Here is a 22,175-nt window from a genome sequence, read left to right as displayed (position 1 = left end):
ATGGGACCCTGTGAAAGTAAAAAGTTGGGTTTTTTTGTTTTTTGTTTTTTGTTTTTTTTGACAAAAGAAAAGGTCAGCAGAGCAAACAGCCCATGGGATAGCAGAAAAGAATTTACCATCTATATGCCTCAGATAGTGGGCTAATATCCAAAATTTACAAAGAACCAGAAAATTAAAACACATACATCCGTACAAACTTGTCAACAAATGGGCTAATGAATGAATGTCTTTTGAGACAGGGTCTCTCTGTGTAGCCCTGGAATTCACTAGGTAGATCAGGCTAGCAACAAACTCACAGAGATGACCCTTCCTCTGCCTCCTGAGTGTTGTGATTAACAAGTGAGGTGTGTATCACCAAGCCTAGCTTGGACTAGTGAAGTGAATAGACAGTTCTTCACAGAAGAAATACAGATGGATAGTAAATATAAGAACATGCCACATTATTGGCATCAGAGAAATGCAAATTAACGCTACTTTGAGATACCACATTATTCTAATCAGAATCTGACAAGGGGCTCCAAAGATGACTTAGTGGTCCAGAGCATTTTTTTCTCTTGCAGAGGACCTGTGTTCCATTCCCAGCCCCCAGGTAGTTACTCAAACCATGTTTAACTCCAGTCCCAGAGGAACCAGTTCAGATGTCCATCAACAGACATTTATGTGTAAAGAAGAATTAGATCATGAAGTTTGCAGGAAAACAGATGTGTCTGGAAAATAATTACATTAGGTGATGTGACCCAAACCCAGAATGATAGAAGTCATGTTTTCTTTCATGTGCAGCTCCTAGCGTCAGCATATAAATATATATGTAAACGGATGTAACCTTTGACAAAGGGTGCATAGAAAATAAGAGAAGAAAAGAGACTGGTGAGGGGGAGCTTATAAGGGGTGTGTGTGTGTGTGTGTGTGTGTGTGTGTGTGTGTATGTGTGTGTGTTGGGGAAGTGAGGGAGGAGAATTCCCTAAAACATACTTTGTTGGAAAATGCCGTTAACGATATCTAGCATTTAAAAAGAATATCTTTTTCTCAAGGCCAGTCATTAGCCGGCCTGACTATATGAAATTTACAGTTTTTGCAGTAAATTAATGCCCATCTTTATTTTCTCCCATTTCTCGGGTTCTTTGTTAATCTAGGATATTTGCAGTTTTCTTTTCTTCCCCCTCCCTTCCATATTCTTTTTGCATTGTATCACTCAGATCTCTTTAAGTAGGCAGTGTATAGATTTTTCATAAGGGAATGGATGAGAAATAATAGTTTTAGGATGTAGTTGGTACTTGGCATGGTGTACTGTTTATGTTAAATGAGAAATACTCAAAACAGCACTGTGGTAATATATTGTGCACCCCAATAAAACTTATCTGGGGATCAGAGGCCAGAGCCAGCCACTAGATTAGACACAGAGGCCAGACAGTGATGGCACACACCCTTAATCCTATCACTCAGAGACAGAGATCCTGGATCTCTGTGAGTTCAAGGCCACATTGGGAACACAGCCAGGCATGGTGGTACACACCTTTAATCCCAACACTTGAGATCTTATGCCTTTGTTTGGGAAGCACACATGCCTTTAATACCAGGAAGTAAGATGGCAGGGCATAAAAAGGTATATAAGGCATGAGGAAACAGGAACTCACTGTTTTTGAGGCTTGAGGTAAAAACTTGTGACTGGCTTGCTCTGTTTCTCTGATCTTTCAGCTTTCACCCCAATATCTGGCTCTGGGTTTTTTTTTTTTTTTTTTTAAATTTTTATTAATAAGACCATTTAGCAGTTTGTGTTACACAGCACCATGTAATAGATGTTCTTGTGCCCTCTTGGAGGAGACCAAGGCTTAGAGGTGTTATGTGAAGTGACAGTGGCCTCCTAATTAGTCAGCGACAGAGGCAGAGTTCAGTGTCTCATTTCATTTTGCTACTTTCTACCAAAGATGCCAAGGCCAGAATTAAAAATCACTGTGGGCCGGGTGGTGGTGGCACAGGCCTTTAATCCCAGTACTCAGGAGGCAGAGGCAGGCAGATCTCTGAGTTTGAGACCAGCTTGGTCTACAGAGTGACTTCCAGGACAGCCAGGGCTACAAAGAGAAACCTTGCCTTGAAAAAACAAACAAACAAACAAACAAACAAACAAAACCAAAAACAAACAAAAACAAAACCCCCAAACAAAACAATAACCCAACCCCCCAAAAACAAATCATGAAGCATATGTTTGCCAGGCATGCACCAGCCCTGGGTATAGCCCCTGGCACTGCTGACGGACAGAAAAACCTCACGATGTACTTCTGGTTGCTTTCAAGACCCTTGGTGGCATGATCCCTGCCTCAGAAGTCTAGCATCGCCATTTCAGTGCCTTGCATTGTCTCTGACCTTTCTCGTTACTTCTTGCAGAATGGGCTCGTGGCTGGGAAAAGCACTTTGAGTCTGTCTTCAGACTCTGGGGTTCGTGCCAGCCTTTTCCTGGTTGGTTCCTGCTGTCCTGTGCCTTGAAAACAGGATCAGAAAGTGGGTCAGACAGCCAGAGTCTGTGGCTCATCTTCCTAGAATTAAAGGAGGAAAGAAATCAAACGAAGGGACCGGATCTCCCCACATGAGTAGATGAGGAACTCACTAATGGAAAAGAAATTGAGGTCTTAAAAGTCATTGCTGGTGCAGATGTGAGTACCGAGGGCAGATGTTGAAGCTTCCCGGTTCCCGTGCCTCTGTACAGCTCATTTTACGTGGATAGTACAAGAAAGGAGGTAGTTTGTTACAGGGAAGGGTACAGAGGAGGTAGAGGTGTGTCTCTGCTGTGGCCTGCTTCCTGGAGGGCAGGAAGGGAGAGAAGGGGCAGGGACTTTCTGTGGGGTCATTAGTTCAGTACCCAATTCCTGTAATATGACTTGGGCTTTTCAGAGCATGTTCCTTTGGCTGAATGAAGCTCAGGTAGGTTAAGGGCTGCCAGTCTTTCAGTGGTTATTGTCTTTCCTATGTTAAACTCCACAACATTAATTCTCCATTAATTCCTCTTCTCTGGCCTGGAAATAGCTTTGCCCTCATTTTCTGGCCAAGTGACATTTACTTCATTTGGCCCAATTAGAAGGGAGAGAAGGGTAGCGCAGCCCAACTTGGAGACATTGAATATTTGGAGTGACTTGAGAGCAGCTGAGCACTGGGTCAGTGGATGTCCCACTTAAGAACAACTGGAAAAACAGCACGGAGAAACATGTGTCAGACACAGAGAGCCTGGAAAAACAATTTTCAAAGCCTTTAAGCATTTATCGTAGTTTAGTGGCTTTAAAACAAACTGAGCTGCTTTCCAGATGTCCGACGTAGGCAGTGTGGTTGGTGTATCAAACAAGAAGCTATTGAGGCAGAATGTCAGGCTCTGCACCATTATAATTAAAAACAATAGCTCTTAGCCCCCATGACCTCTTATTTTACACTCCCACCCCATCCCCACCCTTGGCTTCCCAATCTTTGGAGGGCCTCCACACTGTAAGCCCTCAGCAGGTTATAGATAATTAAGTGGCACAGATCCAATTCTCCATGCCTAGCAAACCTCCGCATATGTATAGGTGGGTGTAGAACAGCTTCCTCTGAAGCTGGGCCGTAGAAACAGCTTGTATCCTAACCCTGGAAGGAGCTGGCTGCATTGGAGGAGCTGGCTGCATTGGAGGACTTATTGCATATGCTGTGCACTAAGCCTCAGCAGAGTTTTCAGTGGTAGTTTCTTCTATCCTCTACATGTTCAAAACTTTGTTTTGGGCGGGGACAGAGCTCAATGCTGTGTGTTTGCCTCCAATTCCCAAAACTGATTCTGCAATTGAATCCCTACAGAACACATAGCACTACTTTAAATGTTCAGTGAATAAATAAAGGGATGAAAACATTACATTCCCTATAGATAATGGACCTCATGTTTTCTCCCCTTCTCTTTTTCATTCCATGTTATGGTCTGTGAGAAAATACAGAACACGAATACCCAATATGTATTTTGTAATTGTCTTTTTAGACACCTAGAAATAAGAAAACGGAGGGAAATAGCCTTCTGCATTCTGGTTGGGTCCCAACAGTAGAGCCTGCTTCGTGCGTCTTTAAATAGCATTGTTAATCTCAACAGGAGAAGAGAAGGAAACTGCTTTGTGTTTATAATGAAGTTGTTTGTGCAGCCAAGCTTCTTCCATTGGGCTTGGTGGCTTGAGTCAAACAGACAGAACACCAGGCTTTTGCTTCTTGCCCTCTTTGGGGTTAGGAAAAATGAGATCAAGCAAGAATTTAGCTCTACTTACAGAAGCAAAGTCAGATTTGTCTGTCCTGGGGTGATATTGGGGGCTAAAGCAGATGATGGCCTATTTCTACACTATGGCTGAACCCCTTTATCCTCCAAAGACAAGTCCATGAGTCACTCTGTAGGGCTGGATTGATGAGCCATTTCCCAAAGTAGTTTCGTGTGAGACATGGTACATTCATAGTGTTTTTCTTTCCTGTCCCGAGCACAAAACACTGGTAAATAAACCCTTTTAGGAACCACAGATATTAAGATATTACGGTCCCCAGTTGGCTCTCCCTATTTTCCTGTGCTGATAGCCATTCTGTCTCACTTCTGACTCACTTCTGCCTCAGCCGAGTAGGTTCAGAGGGAATAAATTGAAAGTAAATGGAGCTCAGTAGAAAAAACTTGAGGTAGACAGATCACCACAGCTGGCCCCAGGGCGAGGCCTTGTCACACTGATGCTGCTGAGTTAAGCCAGTGGCTTCTTGGCAAGGCTGGGATGGAAGTCAAGGATTAGAGACACGGTAGTTAAAAATACAATCCCTGCCTGCCATTTAGAATTCCAGAACACACTGAAATTTTTTTGAAGTGGAAAGTAAATGGTAGATACCGGAAGCATGCACCAAAATGATGCTTCTGGTTTTGTATCATCTTTTCCTAGAAGATCTTCAAAATACCCCTATCTGTATATGAGCTGGCACTCCTGAGTCATCCTACAGCTGTATGTGTGTATAAGGTGCCGGAGTGGAAATTGGGCGGGCACCTTTGAACCTCTTTGAACCAATTTTTTGTGGTTTCAGAAGGTGAACACTCATATTTCTGTTGTGTGAACAGAACGGTTTATCGTATGGCACAAGTCAAGTTGTACGGCTTTGGGATTTAGATGTTGACTCTTCCAATAGTGGGTACGTCAGCTGTGCACATCTGTAGTTCGACTTTTGTCTCCAGGTGTCGTGTATTCTAGGTTAGCAAGGATGGTGTCATAGGATTTGGCAGATTGGCAGAAGAATTGTAACTGGTTGTACTTAATGAAAGCTACTCTGGGACAAAGGATCAGTAGGAGGGGAAGCAAGAAGAATGAACTGAGTGGGGAGATTGATGACTTTAGAAATACAGTAAACACAAACTGTGCATCTGTTCATCCTGTGAGGTAGCCATGCTTTCTTTCTGATGGTCAGCGTGTTTAACCTCAAAAGCGAGCTCCCCGCCAAGGAAGTAGGCTGATGTAGTGAGCAGAGGGCAGGCTTCTGATCTCACTGTTATGAACAGGGTTGACTCAGCTTACTGCTTTAGACATGAGCTGTGAGCTCAGTAGCACCATAGTGGAGGCTTCTGCTATAGGCTCCACATCATCTGTGTCAATGGCATTCTGGTTTTAGGTGGCATCAGTGGAAAACATATGTACTGGGGCCTGGGAAATTAGTAAATGAAAGATCATGGCCGCCATCTTTTTCTTATGGTTTAAGACACAGTCTTTGGTGTCAGAAGACCAAAATGTCATCAACCAGAAAACAAAACAAAACAAAAAGATAGTAATCAAGAAATGCCAGAACTGAGTAAAAGATATGGAATGCTATGCTGTTTCCCAAGTCTTGACATTTCAGTCAGAATGCTTTTCTAGAACGTTGAACTGGACTGGAAGATGGGTAATGTTTGTTTCTGAAAAGTAAATTAGCTATTGCAGATTTGTGTTGTCATTAGGAAGAATCTTCAAACTTTTAAGTCTTGGACAAGTCTTGCTAGCTGTTATAGGCTTAAAAATTGGCATAAACTCTGTTGTCTGCTTATAATGCGTCATTTACTTGGCAAACCCTGTCTGAGAATTTATTTGCCTTATTCAAATCTGTTTCAGTTTTCATTTTTAAGACTTTCCCAGACTGAGTCTAATTCTATCTGTTCGCAGAAAGCAGCTCCCAAAGCAGTTTTACTTAGCAGTGCTTAACATTATTGCCTTTGTTTGTTTGTTTATTTTAAGACAGGGTTTCATCGTGTAGCCCTGATTGTCCAGGAACTCCCTATGTAGACCAGGTTACCCTTGAACTCACTGAGATCCGCCTGCCTCTCCCTTCCAAGAGCTAGGATTACAGACATGCACCTCCAGGCACGGTGGTAATTGCCTTTAATTCATACATGTTGCATAGTATTAAGAGGATGGTGAACTGGCCTAGGGCATCAAGTTTATCTATACTCTAAATTGGGTTTATAAAGTCATGGGGATTATTACAAGATTTTTTTTTAAATGCCTTCTGTATGCCATACAGTTTGTTCCATGGTCATGAGAAAAGCTTACATTTTATTGGAAGAGAAATAAGAGGGAGTCAAGGAAGAGGTTAAAGAGTAACTTCATCAAAATAACAGTTACAGTTGACTTTTGATCTCCAGTTTGCCTTTAAATGCCCATCTCATTGGTACAGTTCTATTTATGTACTTTACTAGGTTGTGGTGGGTAAAGAGGCAGGGGGAAGGCCCTTTAAGTCCTGCTGATGGTAGGAGCTCCTGTTCTGACTATAATGTGAAACTCCAAAAGAGGGGTACAGGAATAGGGCAGTAAAATGACAAGGACACTTGTACTCATTCCCATTTTTATATCTTTATATACTTCCAGCAATACAAAACATACTACGCAGGCTTGGTCTATTTCAGAAAGGCTTTGTTGTGTGACTTCCTTCCATAAAGTCAAGGCTTGGCGGGTCAATTTTTCCAAAGACTTGAGACCATTTGCTGGGCAGTAAGAAACTGGTAGATTTTCTTTTTATCTCTGCATAATGGTTCTGCTACTAGTCAAGGTTGTATGTTTATAAAATGCTTTTCATTTTTATACCTGCCCAGTGCATCATAGATATATGGTTGAGTAAATTGTCAGTCCTGAGCTTAAGGCAGGAGCTGCCTGCCTTTCCTGTACTTACTAAATAAGTGAACTTGGAGATCTGGTCATGAAATCATGAAACCTGTTAAGTGACTTTGATAGTCTAGGATGCTGAGAGCAGACCTGCTTTACTTGTACCTGCGTATTTGCTATAGGGGTTTTGCTTGTTTGTTTTACATTTCTCTTTGGCTATGGATGCCAAGTCTTGGGTGGGTTAGATGACTTAGCCAGTTAGGTGACACAGGGTCCCTGCTAGTATTAAAGTTCAGGTTCAGGTTCCCAGGTATGTTGTGATTTCAAGACTGATCTTTTGGGCTTGTGAGGAGTCTGGTTATAAATTTCTGTGGCAGCAGTGGCTCTGGAGAGGGAGGCTTTGGAGACTTAATTTATTCCCAAGGGTGACTTGGATTCCATATGCACCTGGGATATGAGTCTAAGTGGAATAGAGGACGCGCTGTTCAAGGAAGAGGAGGGAAAGGGAGAAGGAAAGGTAAGCCAGCAAGACTGAGGAGGGAGCTCACGGCCTTGCCTCCTTTGGAGGAAAAGTCCTGAAGGGCAAAGCAGTGCTTGAGAGGAGAAAGCCAGAGGTGGTGACAGTCCCCCAGGCTGACAGGTGGGGCTGGGCTGGGAAGTGAGTGAGAGAGTGGTTCCTCTCTCTATCACAGTTCATCTTTAGCCCACAGAATTTACCTAGCATTTGAAACAGCGTTTGTCTTTATGGCAGAAAGTATTAATCCAAGATTATTTGACACATCAGTTTTCCAGATGCCATCCTTTCCAGTCAAGAATCTTCTCAGAGGCGAGCTGGCCTTTCCTTTCCTGTCTGTTGGCAAAACCCCAGGTCCCTAGAGCTGCTGCTGCTCATTCGTGACTGGCCAGTTCTGGAGCAAACTCCTGCTGGGGTTTGAAGCCTGCTACTGGCCTGGCCTTCAAAGGAAGGAGAACGGCCACTCCTTCATATTTATTGTGAGCACCTTTCCCACCACATGCAACTCAAGGCCCTTCATGGGAAACCTTGTAGGGAGTTTCTTTTAAGTCTATGGAAGAGTTTTTGGTTGTCAAGAAAAGTTTTCCTTCCTCTTAGGAACTGTTATTCTTTGTTAACAGCATGGGGCCAAGAAACTGGTTCCATTTGCCCTCTTTTTTTGGTGCATGAAGATAAAGTGGGAAGCAACGTTTTCTTGCTGTTGTTGTTTGTTTTGTTTTTGCCTTGTTTTGTTTGAGACTAGGTCTTTCTGTGTAGCTTTGGCTGGCCTTGAATTTAGAGATCAGCCTGACTCTTCCTGGAGTGTTGGAATGAAAGGCTCGTACCACCACACCCAGCTCCAAGTTTATATTTGAAGACAAAATTCTTTGCCCATGCTATGAGGATGTCTAAATTCTTTCAAAATGAACTGTCTGTAATCGTTCTTATTTTCTATATCTTTATATTCTTCGTGTGCTGAAAGAGCTTATATTTTATTGGGAAAGAAATACGACTGTTCTCCAGACTGAGAGTTTGGAGGGGAGCATCATCAAAGGGTGAGGACCACTGACAGTTGACCGTGACTGACCTTTAAATCTCCTGCAGTTTATCTTCAGTAACTAGTGCCGGGTTATGTACATATTTGTGCATTAATTTTCCTTTGTTCCTTTTTTTTGTGCCATCATGAGTATTTCCACCTTGGCTGCTTATGAAAGCAATTCATAGTCACTGTTAAAAACCTGTAAAGCATAAAAGCACTTAGATAGGAAAAATACAGCGGAACAAAAACAGACAAACCCCACCAGTGAGCCCATTATTTGCTTATGTCACCGTACATGGTTAGTCTGTCCCCCCCCACCCTGTTCCCTTTTTATATTTGAAAATAAAATAAAACAGACTATTTAAAACACAGGAAAATTGAGTATATGAGTAGACAGATGTGTTGATGTTAATTTCCACAAGAGATTATACGTTTGAAATAGAAGGCCTTTTCTTAAAGTAGACCCAGTGAGGGAATAAAGCCAGGAAGGAGGTGGGAGTAGAAGGGAAGTGGGATTAGTCCTGCTAACTCTCGGTCCTGGCACACAGCACGGTCACACTGAGAAACAGGAGAAAGGAAGTGACTCAGTCATATTAATAGAGGGAGCCGAGATGAGACAGTGGGATGAAAAAGTGAATGGCGTCCTTTGGGCTTGGGAAGTGGGGGAGGGGAGCCAAAGCCGAAAGCCCTAAATCACTTCAACAGTGGGAGAAATTAGTCAAGTCAGATCTGGGACACTGCCATTAACCTTGTGACCAATACAGTCTCCAGCTAGAGGGGCGTCCAGTCTTTCGACATTGGGACAAGGTGTGGTTTACAGATGTGTTGTCTCCGTTCATAGCTACCTCAGGTGTTTTGGTAAATGAGTAGTTTTCACTGTGTGAGAATTTCAGAAGAAAACCATCCAGTCTCCCCGATCGCAGCTTGGCTTTCATGTTTCTCACCCAAGGAGGGCTCTTCTTTTATTGGCGTCTTGGGGAAGGCAGTGAATGGCACAGGCAGCAGATCTGGGAACAAACACCATGGCTGGTTGCAGATTTGGAAGGGTGGGCTGTGGTGGCTACTGTGGGAGTGGCTAGCGTAAGTCCCGCCTTTTTTTAATATCTTGGGGTCAGACCTGTCAGGATGAGGCAGTGTCTACACAGAAGGCTCCACCCTCTTTCCAAAGCAATGGAAGCTGGAAAGTGTTGACAGTCTTTAGGCACACGGGGCTTGGCCACCACTTCATATGCCAGCTTTGTGCACAGGACCCACTTGGTCCCACCACATTCAGAAGCCGTCACCTGCTTGTTTAGAAGTGGGGAGAGTGAGGCTCGGTATCTGGGAATGTAGCATTGCTATGACAATCCTTCAACTTTGTCCTCATATGTCTGATGACAGCAATGGCCTGTCTCCATCCACCAATCCAGTATATTGGTAGATCTCCCTGTCAGGGGTAGACTGGGTTCTGAAGCTAGCTTGCGGTATTTTGGATACTGGTATCTTAGAACATTTCTCAGAGACGGATTTAGGGTACCAGAGCAGGAAATACTCATTTAGGATAAGCCTGCCTTGGAAGTGTGTGTGTGTGTGTGTGTGTGTGTGTGTGTGTGTGTGTGTGTGTGTGTGTGAGCATGCGATGGTCAGAGGACCACCTCAGGTGTTTTGAGTTTTAAACTGTTTATTTTGCTTTAGACTGGGTCTCGCTGTTGTTTGCCGCTGTGTCGGCCGATTTAGCCAGATTCCAGGCATTCTCCGTCCCCGCTGCTGTCTTGCCTCCCAGCACTGTGGCAATAGACATACAGTACCATGCATTCGAGAGCTGTGAGGTCCTCATGTGCACGCGCTGACTCCCTACCCCCCCCTCCCCCAACTAAGCCGTCTTCCTAGCCTGGAAACAATAGCATTGGCCCTGGAAGGGCAAGCATCCTTTTTTAGTTGTAATGACTTTGTTAAAGGGAATTGACTTCATTTTGACATTTAGTTCATTTCTGTCAGCTAGTTCCTTATTCTGAAGGCTTGTGACGAAGAACCCTGGCACTACCTGGGTTTCCTCATGCCCAAAGGTTGACTAAAGGATTTTATTCAAATCTGAAACAGTTCACTGCTGCCTTTTTTTTTTTTGAAGATTGAGATGACATCTGCTGTGTTTGACATTCAGTAATCAAGCTTAACTCTGGCCCCAACCCTCCCCATGCACTTGGCCCTTGGTTTATTGTTTTATTTTTTTAAAAATATCATATTCAATTTGAAGCTCTTAGAAGAATGCCCTTGTCTTCACTCTAGGCAATGGGAGAGTTCCCCATGGTAATCCATCCCAGTCTTGGAAGAAACATTTAACTGGGAGGAAAGAAAGAACAAAACCAAGGAGAGAGAGAGAGAGAGAGAGAGAGAGAGAGAGAGAGAGAGAGAGAGAGAGAGAGAGAGAGAGAGAAACTAAATGCAATTTTACAGAAAGGAAATTTCTAGACCTAGCATAAATCCAGAGAGATAGTTATTGTAGTTTCTTAACACTAAAGATAAGAGCACTTTTGTTATTCAAAATTGAGATGTGTTTAACAGAAAGAACATTCCTGTTGTATCTCAGGAAGTGTTTAAGTAGGGTTTGACAGGAAGAGGCAAACTTGGCTGTAAGGCCAGAACAAAGGGATAATATTCAGTTTCAAATATCATGGTTTATTGTCTTTAATGGATATAGAAAGATCTCTGATACCATTTATAAAGCAGAGTAAGGGCACTGCATGTATTTAACTCACCTTTCAAATACACTCACCCACCCACACCCGCACACTAAAGGCCACTTGCTAAAGGTTGAGCTTGATGGAATGGGACAGGTCCTGTAAAGCAGTAAGAGTGATCTGTGATGTGGTTTGGGGGTGGAGTATGGGACCAGCTTTTGGAGGGCCGCCACTCCAGTGGCATCTGTGAGTGGGGATGGGAGGGCGTGAGGAGGCAGCTGACGTGCTGATGTGTGTAGGCTCCTTGAGTTAAGATGTAAACAGTCCTTGCTATGCACAACCATAATGCAGGGCCAAATGGGTAGGGAGTCCTTGCTTGGGTAAAACCCAAAGCAATTTGTAGGCTGGCCTAAGGGGAAGAACCAGTGTCCCTGGTGTGTTGGTTGTTACTGGTGGTGTTGATGACAATATGGATGGTTATAAACTAGTAATTAATTGTCTTCCTTCCTTTAGTCACATAGAAAAAATCACCACATGGCAAGACCCTAGGAAGGCGATGAATCAGCCCCTGAATCATGGGAGCCTCCACCATGCCATCACTTCCACATCAGTACCACAAAGGTCCATGGCAGTGTCCCAGCCGAATCTTGGTAAGCCCCGACCTTTGACCCCTAGCTGAAGGAGGAGTCTGAATGACAATGAGGACATGGCTGCTCCTAGGTGTGGTTGAGGAGAAGGGTTCTTATTGTAGATATGAGGGGGCGCGTTCAGCCAGAGGCATCTGGAAGAGTCCAGACTGAACTGGGCCAGGAGAGAAAAGAGAGCGGGATAGCCAGAGAGAAAGAGAAGAGAGGACAAGTAGAGAAGAGCCGAGGACCAAGAGATAAGGACTGTAACATGAATTACTAAACTGTCTTATTAATAAAAAACCAGGAGCCAGATATTGGGGCGAAAGCTGAAAGATCAGAAGAATAGAACAAGCCAGCCATAAGTTCTTTCCACTAGGAAATTCTCAGCCCAAGAGAGCTACTTCCTGTATACTCACAACTATATACCTTTCTGTGCCCTGCCATCTTACTTCCTCTCTCTGCCCAGCTACATTACTTCCTCTTTCTGCCCAGCTCTATCACTTCCTGTCTCTCTGTACAGACCTGCAGACCTCTGTGTTAACTAGTGCTGGGATTAAAGGCATGTGCTATCACGCCTGGCTTCATTCCCAGTGTGGCCTTGAACTCACAGAGATCCAGATGAATCTCTGCCTCCGGAATGCTAGAATTAAAGGTGTGTGCTACTACTGCCTGACCTCTGTGTTTAATATAGTAGCCGGCTTTGTCCTCTGATCCCCAGGCAAGCTTTATTTGTTAGAGTACAAATGTCACCACAGAGACCCAAGAGAGGAGTCAAGGACCAAGAAGCCAAGAGTGAGCTGGCCAAGAGCTGATGACCAAAAGAGAGCGTGCAGGGCCAAAATGGCTGAGGTTATATAGGAAAGAGAAGCTGGGGGAAGGGGAGTGGAAGCCAGCCCCCAGATGGAGAGGTTTAGGGTAGGGGGCAGGGTGAGAGGCACCGGGAGAAGCCACAGGTACTGAGTGAGACTTGTCCAGGGTTTCTCTGGGACCTGACAGAGTCTACCCAATGATTTTGGGGTTCAGAAACACCTGTGCTTGCCTTGTGTTTCTTCATGCACTGGAGTGTTTCGTCTTCTCTGCTACATCCCTTGCTTCCCTTTCTGGATGTTTCTGCCCCATAATTTGTGACACTAGTACTATAGGCTTCCAGTAGGGTTCTGACATTTTCCTTATGTTCTTGGGTTCTTCAAAAAAAAAATCTTGGTCTCGTGTCTTTATTCAGACCAAGCAAGGCAAGAAGGGCATATACCGCCTTCTTGTAATTTGGTTCTTGAAGACGTATGCATGGGAGCCTGCCAGCAAGTGAGGTGCTTGGATACCTCTTCTCTTACACCCAGAACTTTCTGAGTCATATAGCTTGTAGACAACAGAGCCAGAGTTTGAACCTCGGTTGTTCTGGCTTTAGTAGCGGGTACTTATTACTAACCTGCAGGTGGCTTCTTTCCATATACTCTATATTTAGTGTTTCAGTGTGGTTTTTAGAATTGAGAGTCTTTTCTGCTCCTTGTTTTTTTTTTTTTTTTTTTTTTTTTGTTTGTTTGTTTTTAAAAAACAACAAGATAATGTCCATTGGAGATGAAGAGAATTGGATAAACATTCTGCAGAGACAGGAGAGGTTTGTATTTTTTGACATCATTTCCCTCCATCCTCCTGAATGGAGACACTAACAGGGCTGGCTAGAGACTTTATAAAAGGTGCTCCTGTTTTCTGACGATGTTTCCTACTTCTGATTAGATCTCCAGGCGATGCTTTACCCACCAGATAGTCGATGTTAGGGAGTAGAAGGAATCTCTTCCTGCATCATCAGGAATAAAAATGGATAAAAATGGAAGCATTATTCCTGGGCTCTGTTTACTCATCCTGTGCTTTGCCGAAGTGAGTGTGAACTTAAGTAGACTTAAGTCTTCCTGGAACTCTGTACCTGTGGGTCTAGAGCTTGCACACATGCATTATACCCCAAAGCAGCTGACCTAGACTGCAAATAAAGGAAGATGGCTCTAGTCCTGCTACTAGTAGTCATAAACCAAAAGTTTCCATGAGTCCCAAATCAATGAAGTGTGCGAGAAGCAAGTGTGTCAGGGTTGTAAAGAAATGCCAAATTAGACGACAGCAGACTAGTTCCATCATTCATCATTCATCATTCATCTTCCTTCCTTCCTTCCTTCCTTCCTTCCTTCCTTCCTTCCTTCCTTCCTTCCTTCCTTCCTTCCTTCCTTCCTTCCTTCCTCTCTCCCTCCCTCCCTCCCTTTCTCTCTCTCTTCTCTCTCTCTCTTTCTTTTTCTTTCTGTGTGTGTTTCTGGGTAACAGACTCAGGGCCTTGCCCATGCTAAATATTTGGTCTGCTACTGTGGTATATCTTCAGCTCTTGACCTTAACTTTAAAATCAGTTGTAATTGACAAATGTCTTTCATGAGCATGGTATTTTAAATTCCAACACTTGGAGCCTTGGGGATTTCTCAGGAGAACCTGAGTGACATCCCTAGAGCCCAGATGAAAAAGCTGGATGCCATGGCCTGTACTTGCAACCTCAGTGCTGGGAACATGGAGCCAGGCAGGTACGGGAGTTGGATGGCAAACCATCCCAGCCTACTGGCCTGTTCTAGACTAGCAAGAAATACCTTTTCAAAGAAAAGGTCGGCATTGCCTGAGTAACAGCATCCATGAATGTGCTGTGTCATCTATGTATGTGTCTGAACCCCTGTATACATACACACAGATGTGCATACACACAGACACACACACAAAGATGTACACATACAAATACTTCCACAGAGTGTAAATGGTCAATCTCTCCCACCAGCCTGTTCCTGAATAACCAGTCAGAGGCTTAATATTAATTACAAGCAGTTTGGTCTATAGCCAAGCTTATTACTAACTAGCTCATTAATCTTAAATTAACCCATTTCTACTAATCTATGTATCACCATGTGAGTTCCATTACATCTTACTTCTCAGGTGGTGGCTCACAGTATCTCTTCTGACCCTGCCTTTCTTCTTGGATCTCTCTTGGATCTCTCCTGTCTTGCCGTAGGTCAAAGCAGCTTCTTTATTAACCAATGGTAGCAACATATATTCACAGGGTACAGAAAGACCATCCCACAGCAACAGAGAGGTATGTAAACAGAGATGCACATGCATAGATATACACAAACATAGAAACACACACATGCACAGACATACACCCACAGAAACTTACACAAAGATGCACACAGGCACATCAGAGAAGTTTTCAAAAACCTCCTCCAATTGCTGTTTACTCAGACCTTGAATGTGCTTTTCCTAGAGCCACACAGTGTTTTCAGTCGTGTGTGTGTGTGTGTGTGTGTGTGTGTGTGTGTGTTTATGTGTATGTCTCTGTGTGTATATGAACACTACCATTGTTCTGCATCTTTAGAAAATCTTACATATCCATATATGTATATAAGTCATCCTCTTTTGGATGGAATTGCTTAGTAGTCTTAGCACATTAATATGTTATATTCAGTTTATTTAGCTAGCTCCTGCCTGGCAGACATTTAGGTTATTGGTATATTCCTGGTACACATTTCAATGTGAAATCAGTATGCTTGGCTGTGCTCCTTAATGAATTCTTCTTAGTTTTAAAAACTATACAAGCTATGTTGACTTAAAGGTGCTTGCCCCACCCCAAGCCTGATGGCCTGACGTCACTCCCCAGAACCCACATACTAGACAGAGAGAACTAACTCCTTTACCTTGTCCTCCAACTCCCCAGAACCCACATACTAGACAGAGAGAACTAACTCCTTTACCTTGTCCTCCAGCTCCCCAGAACCCACATACTAGACAGAGAGAACTAACTCCTTTACCTTGTCCTCCGACTCCCCAGAACCCACATACTAGACAGAGAGAACTAACTCCTTTACCTTGTCCTCCGACTCCCCAGAACCCACATACCAGACAGAGAGAACTAACTCCTTTACCTTGTCCTCCAACTCCCCAGAACCCACATACTAGACAGAGAGAACTAACTCCTTTACCTTGTCCTCCAACTCCCCAGAACCCACATACTAGACAGAGAGAACTAACTCCTTTACCTTGTCCTCCAACTCCCCAGAACCCACATACTAGACAGAGAGAACTAACTCCTTTACCTTGTCCTCCAACTCCCCAGAACCCACATACTAGACAGAGAGAACTAACTCCTTTACCTTGTCCTCCGATCCCCTCATATGTATCATGACATGTACACATCATATACAGAATAAATAAATAATTACAAACGTTTAAAAAAATGTAAAAGCAAGAAGTGGAATAATTAAAAAGAACTTGAATGCTAAAACTCTGGTAATGACGGCACGTGTGAATCAGTCTGTGTACATACATGTACTTGTGCACACACTAAACCCCATTTACACTAGCAAAACTGTAATCTAAGTGCTCTGAAACATTTACTTGCAGCTGAATAAAACTCCTTACTTCTCAGATTTCTAGTTAAGCTAGGGTAGTGGCTTTCATTTGTTTGTTTGTTCATGGTACCAGGGATTGAACCCTGAGTCTTGTACATGCTAGGCATGTGCTTACTTACCCCAAGCCAATCTACTTTTTTATTAAAAATTTGAATTTTATTTTATGTATATGTGTTGCTTGAATATGTGTACATATACCATGTGTGTGCCTAGTAACCATGGAGACCCCAGAAGGGTGTCAGAGCCTCTGGAACTGGAGTTGTAGCTAGTTATGAGCTGCAATGTGGTTGTTGGGAATTGAACTCTGGTCTTCTGGAAGAGCAGCCAATGATCTTAACCACTGGACCATCTCTGTAGTCCATCCGTTGTCCCGTGTCCACCCAACAGCACAGCATGATCCCAGAATGTAATCATTTACTCAGAACATTTTATTCTAAGTCACAGCCCTGCCCGTGGCTCACAGTCTTTATTATGAATTAAAAGAAGGACATACCTTCTTCCTCCCCCTTAATTGTTAAATTTAGAACTCTGGCACTTGTCAGTGGAATGCAGCTGGCGGGTGGATTTAAGTGATATTCCCCCTTAGTGGAAGGTTGTTTAGGTACGTGTGAAACCAATGTCAGAATACAGACACTTGCATTGCTCTCAGAGAATAGAATTAGCACCTTTTAAAGGTTAATCTTAAGTATATATAAACCTGTGATGTAGTCAGTAATATATAACTAAATATATCAGAAACAAATCTCCTTTTATTTTTCTGTATGGGTGTAGTTTGGGAATATATATATATATATGGGAAAACATAATACAGTAACATACACCTCTATTCTTTTTAAAATAAACATTTTATGTGTTTGCCTGCATGTTTTTATGCACATCATGTGCATGTTTGGTACCTTCGGAGGCCAGAAGAGGTGTCAGAACCCGCAGACTGGGATTGAGGCAGTTGGAATTGCTATGTGGTTGCTGGAAACCAAGCCTTGGTCTTCTGCAAGAACAGCCTGTCGAGATCCAGAGGAATCCAATGCCTCTGGCCTCCTTCAGCACCTGCTCTCATGGGCACATCTCTACACCCATACCCACACACATATACATAATTTACAAAAAATTAAAAAGTACAAATGCAAAGAAATTAAGGTGTCTGTAGCTGCATGGGTTTGTTTCTGTATCTTCTATTTGATTGTTATCCACGTCTTGTTTTGTACCTGTGCCTTCCAGTTTTTGTTACTGTTATTCTATAGTATAATTTGAGATCAAGTGTTATGATAACCCAGCATTGCTCTTTGTGCTTTGGATTCCATTGGGTATTCAGGGTCCTTTCTTGTTCCATGTGGCTTTTGGGTTATTTTTATTTTTGTAATTCTGTGAAGAATTCAATTGAAATTTTGATGAGGTTGCACTTTTAGCTCACTTAAGGTAACATAGCCATTTTTACAGTATATAATTATTTTTTTTGGGGGGGGGGTTGTTTTTTGTTTTTTTACTGGAGCTGAGGACCGAACCCAGGGCCTTGCACTTGCTAGGCAAGCACTCTACCACTGAGCTAAATCCCCAACCCCATATAATTATGTTTGCCCATAAAGATAAAAAGTCTTTCCTTCATTTTTAACTTCTTTAATGTTTTAAAAATTTTCATTATAGAGGTCTTTCACCTTCTTGGTGAAATTAACACCTCCTAGGCTGTTAATTTTAAGGAGTTTTTTTTTTAAATTAACTTTTATTATTGGTATATGTAAAGGCCACTGATTTTTGTTTGTTGATTTTATATCCTGCTACTTTGATGAAAGTGTATATTAAGAATTTTCTGGCGTGGCAGTGGTGGCACATGCCTTTAACCCAAGCACTCTGGTGGAGGCAGGGGAATCTCTGAGTTTGAGACTAATGTGGTCTACAGAGTAAGTAAGTCTTGAAGCACTGTTTTCACCAGGCAAGGAGAGACTGGCACCCTTGTTAAAGAAATGTCAGTTTTGTGCCATTTCTTATAATGTTGGCTGTAGCCTTTTCTCCAAGGCTACATGAAGGATGTTGAACTTGTCAAAGATCTTTTCAAAGATCTTTTCCTTTCTTTCTTTCTTTCTTTCTTTCTTTCTTTCTTTCTTTCTTTCTTTCTTTCTTTCTTTCTTTCTCTCTCTCTCTCTCTCTCTCTCTCTCTCTCTCTCCCTCCCTCCCTCCCTCCCTCCCTCCCTCCCTCCCTTCCTTCTTTCTTTCTCTCTCTCTTTCTTTTTTTTTTCTGAGACAGGGTCTCTTGTAGCTTTGGAGCCTGTCCTGGAACTCACTCTGTATACCAGGCTGACCTCGAACTCACAAAGATCCCTGCCTCTGTCTCCCGAGTGCTGGGATTTTAAAGGCTTGCACCACCACCGCCCTTCTGTCAAAGGTCTTTTCTACATCCATGGAGAAGCTTAAATAATTTCTGTCCTCAAGTCTGTTCGTATCTATTATATTACATTTATTTGCACATGTTGAGCCAGCCTTGTCCGGTTGGGATGAAACCAATTTGGCCATGTCCCAGAATGACATGACTCTTCCTCCTTCTCTTCTTTGTTTTGTGTTTGGCAAGAGTTCTTGGTAGCCCTGCCTAGCCTGGAACTCATGGGGACCTGGCTGGCCTCAAACTCACTTCCTTCCTTTGTCTCCCAGTACTGGCAATGCTGGGATTCAAGGTGAGTACCACCATGCTTCTTGTATTTATGAGCCCAGGCCAGACTGACCCCTAGCTCGGCTTGTAGGAAAGGATTACCTTGAACTTCTTATCTTCCTGCTTAGGCCTCCCAAGTGTTAGGTTATACGCCTCTGCACCTGGCTCCTAACATACTTCTTAGCCAGGTAGCTAATGAGTTCAAGTGCTTTGGCTGTATTCCTAGAGTTTAGCTTGTATATCTTATGTTTTTGTTGTGTGAGGGGAGGCCTGTTACTTATCTCTCTATCTTGGAATTAGTGACTTTGTAATTAGTGACTCTGCAGGGCGACAGAGTGACTATGTTCAGACTCCCTGCATTTTCTACCATGAAATTGCCTCTGAAGGGGAAATTTGCAGAAGCCTATTTTCTTCTGCTTTAATTCAAATAATCACTTCCAGCATGGTATGATTTTCAACTTAAGTTTTAATTTTCATATTTTCCATGTTTGATTGGTGAGAAGGCTTTGCTGTTTTGTTTTGTCTGAGCAAATTGGTAGCTTTTATGTCTGAATTACCAGACATTCCTGGAACATGGAGGAAGGAAAACGCTGGAGGACTTTCCATAGAAAATAAGACAGGCTGGGCGGTGGTGGCGCATGCCTTTAAAATCCCAGCACTCGGGAGGCAGAGCCAGGTGGATCTCTTTGAGTTCAAGACCAGCTTGGTCTACATAGTGAATTCTAGGCCAGTCAGAGCTACACACAGAGAGACCCTGTCTCCCCCAACAATTTTTTATTGTACGGAAAAAAAAAAATGAAATATGGGTCAAAAGAAATGATGCTTACATTAAGTAGTATTGTAGTATATAGAGCAATGGGCAAATTGGGGAAAATTGAGCCTGCTATCAAGTTCAGTCCTTTGCTAGGGTGTAGACCTGGATGAAGGGACCCCGGGGGACTGTTTTGTAGAATGGGTAATTCGAGGTCATAACTGAGCTTCTCTTGTGCTAGACTTTTATTTGTTGAGCCAGTGATGTAACTTCTGAGCCTGCAAAATGGTGCCAATGATTGAATCCTCACGATAGAGTTGACTTGAGGAGTTAGCTAGTCCATGTCTTATGCCTGCTTAACAGCAAGTTCACAAGGATGTGCATCGTTAGAACTGTTCTAGTGAGCTGAAGGATTCGATTTTCCTGGTCCCTGTATCCTCAGAGGGAGAGCCTTTGCTGAACTCTATTAGCAGAGAACTTACGTTGATCTTCCTTCAGGAGTCTCCAACCCAGCATACACTTTGTTTTTATTTTGAGACAGGGCCTCACTATATAGCAAAGGCTGGCCTGGAACTCACCGTGTAGCCCAGCTGGCTTCAAATTCTCCATCCTCCTGACTCAACCCTCGAAGAGTCCTGAGATTACAAGACTGTACCACCATGCTGGTTGCAGCTGGTTATGGCAGCGTTTGTCAACCGGGCCCTTTTGTTAGTAAATCATGCTTTTTACCTGTTGTACCAAGAACCGAAGCTGGCCTCAGCACCATCATTGTCGGATCGTGGACAGAGGGATTTGGTGATGGCGTTCATACCTTGAGTTCCAGCTGAGGAAAGTTTCTCCTGTATGTTGTGACATTTCTCAGACATAAATATGAAAATCATTCATAAGTATTGCTTTTTTTACAAAGAGAATGTCACATGCAGTTCTTTTGTCCTGGCAGTCCTTAGGTCCTGAGATGTAGGGTTGGCCTGGGAAACTTTCCCATTCTCAGTGCTTTGAGAGCAGTCTCAGCCAGTCATGGACCCCAGTAAGACAAATAAATGTATGTGTATATGTAGGACTTCAGGCAATGGTCCTCCTAGTAGCAACAGTGACCCAGGATGAGTCTTTGGGAACAAGGGGGACACCTGATTCTGAAGATATGTCCCCCCTCTCTCTTTTTTTTTAATTTTCCAGAGCTGAGGACCGAACCCAGGGCCTTGTGCTTGCTAGGCAAGCGCTCTACCACTGAGCTAAATCCCCAACCCCTTGAAGATATGTTTGAATAACTACCACAAAGGAGGCAAATAGTGATCATCCTAGGCCACGTTGCCCTTAGAGTCTAGTCCAGAACATTCCTGATTTTACCTGCACTCCCCTCAGGGCCTTGCTTCTCAGTACCCCATCTTCCTTCCCACCAGAAAAAGCTCGAAGTATCAAGTGGTTTTCTGTTTAAAAAAACAGCAACAACAAACTTTTCAAAAGAAACATAACCTATTTGGAGAGAAAATATGGGGAAATCACACAAAATCCAAAGTCCTAACTATAAAGGAAATTAACATTTTAGAAATACATAGTTGGATAAATTTGTTCTTCAAATAGTAAATACCTCAGTTGGGAGTTTTGAGAAGAATTTGATAGTTGAAATCCTGTCTGTCACCTGTCTCCCTTGGCAACATCCCCCGCTGTGGAGGATTTTCAGCCACAGAGAGTTGGAGGCTCACCTCCTCCCCACCCCTCCACCCCCACACCAATAATTCTGGGATGGCCCTCATTCAGGCACTTGCTCCAAATTGGTAAGTGTTGAATGACGCTTGGCTCTCTAGTCTCAGCTTTGGGTCCTGGGTGATAGTGTCTCTTCCTGTGTGTCATCTCCATACCCCCCAACCACCCCCAAACTGAGCTATCAACTAATTGATTTCTTCTTCCTTTCTAGAAGTCTAAATTTATTCCCTGGGTGTTTTGCAGTTGGTGGTGGTCAGGGACAGCTGTTCTTCCATGCTTTGTCTGAACAGTTTTCCGAGATGAAGTCAGCAAAGTAATACCATATGAGAGGCCTGGAAAACAAAAGCCTTGGTTGGTACTCCTCCTTGTTTAAGTACTAAAGAGAGAAAACCCACTCTTCCTAATTAAAAAAAAAAAAAAAAAAAAGGCAACAACAGCAAAAATGAGGCCTTAAATATATTTGAGGCAATGAGATTCAAGAAGACCTGCTTCCAGGAAATAGTTGCTGTTTGGTCTCTACAGCTAATGCTGTTCGACAGTAACAAAGAGAATAAGGAGGTACTGTGATTTTGCTGTTCAATCGTTCTGTGTTCCTTACATATTTGTCTTGTCTTGGCTCAGTGGGAGCCTCAAAGCCTGATGACGTGAGCTGGATCCCTGGGGCCCACACAGTAGAAGACAAAACCCGTGCTTGGAGGCTGGCCTTTGGCCTCCATCCGTGTACCTTGGACACACAGACATACAATGAATTG

The 22,175-nt window shown here is 43.2% G+C and overlaps 1 protein-coding gene across 3 annotated transcripts in view; it reads left to right on the top strand.

Annotated features, from left to right (window-relative positions):
• Wwtr1 (WW domain containing transcription regulator 1) overlaps positions 1-22,175 on the top strand; it is a 123,799-nt gene that overhangs the window by 64,072 nt on the left and 37,552 nt on the right. For all 3 annotated transcript variants that reach the window (XM_028882153.2, XM_028882152.2, XM_037206610.1), the window contains exon 3: positions 11,788-11,924. In XM_028882153.2, the coding sequence (XP_028737986.2) occupies positions 11,788-11,924 (137 nt within the window). The remainder of the gene's footprint in view (positions 1-11,787; positions 11,925-22,175) is intronic.

Source organism: Peromyscus leucopus, chromosome 6, assembly GCF_004664715.2.
Source record: "Peromyscus leucopus breed LL Stock chromosome 6, UCI_PerLeu_2.1, whole genome shotgun sequence".
Classification (NCBI taxonomy): domain Eukaryota; kingdom Metazoa; phylum Chordata; class Mammalia; order Rodentia; family Cricetidae; genus Peromyscus; species Peromyscus leucopus.
The sequence above is the reverse complement of the archived record's forward strand: the minus strand, read 5'-3'. Positions and strand labels throughout refer to the sequence as shown.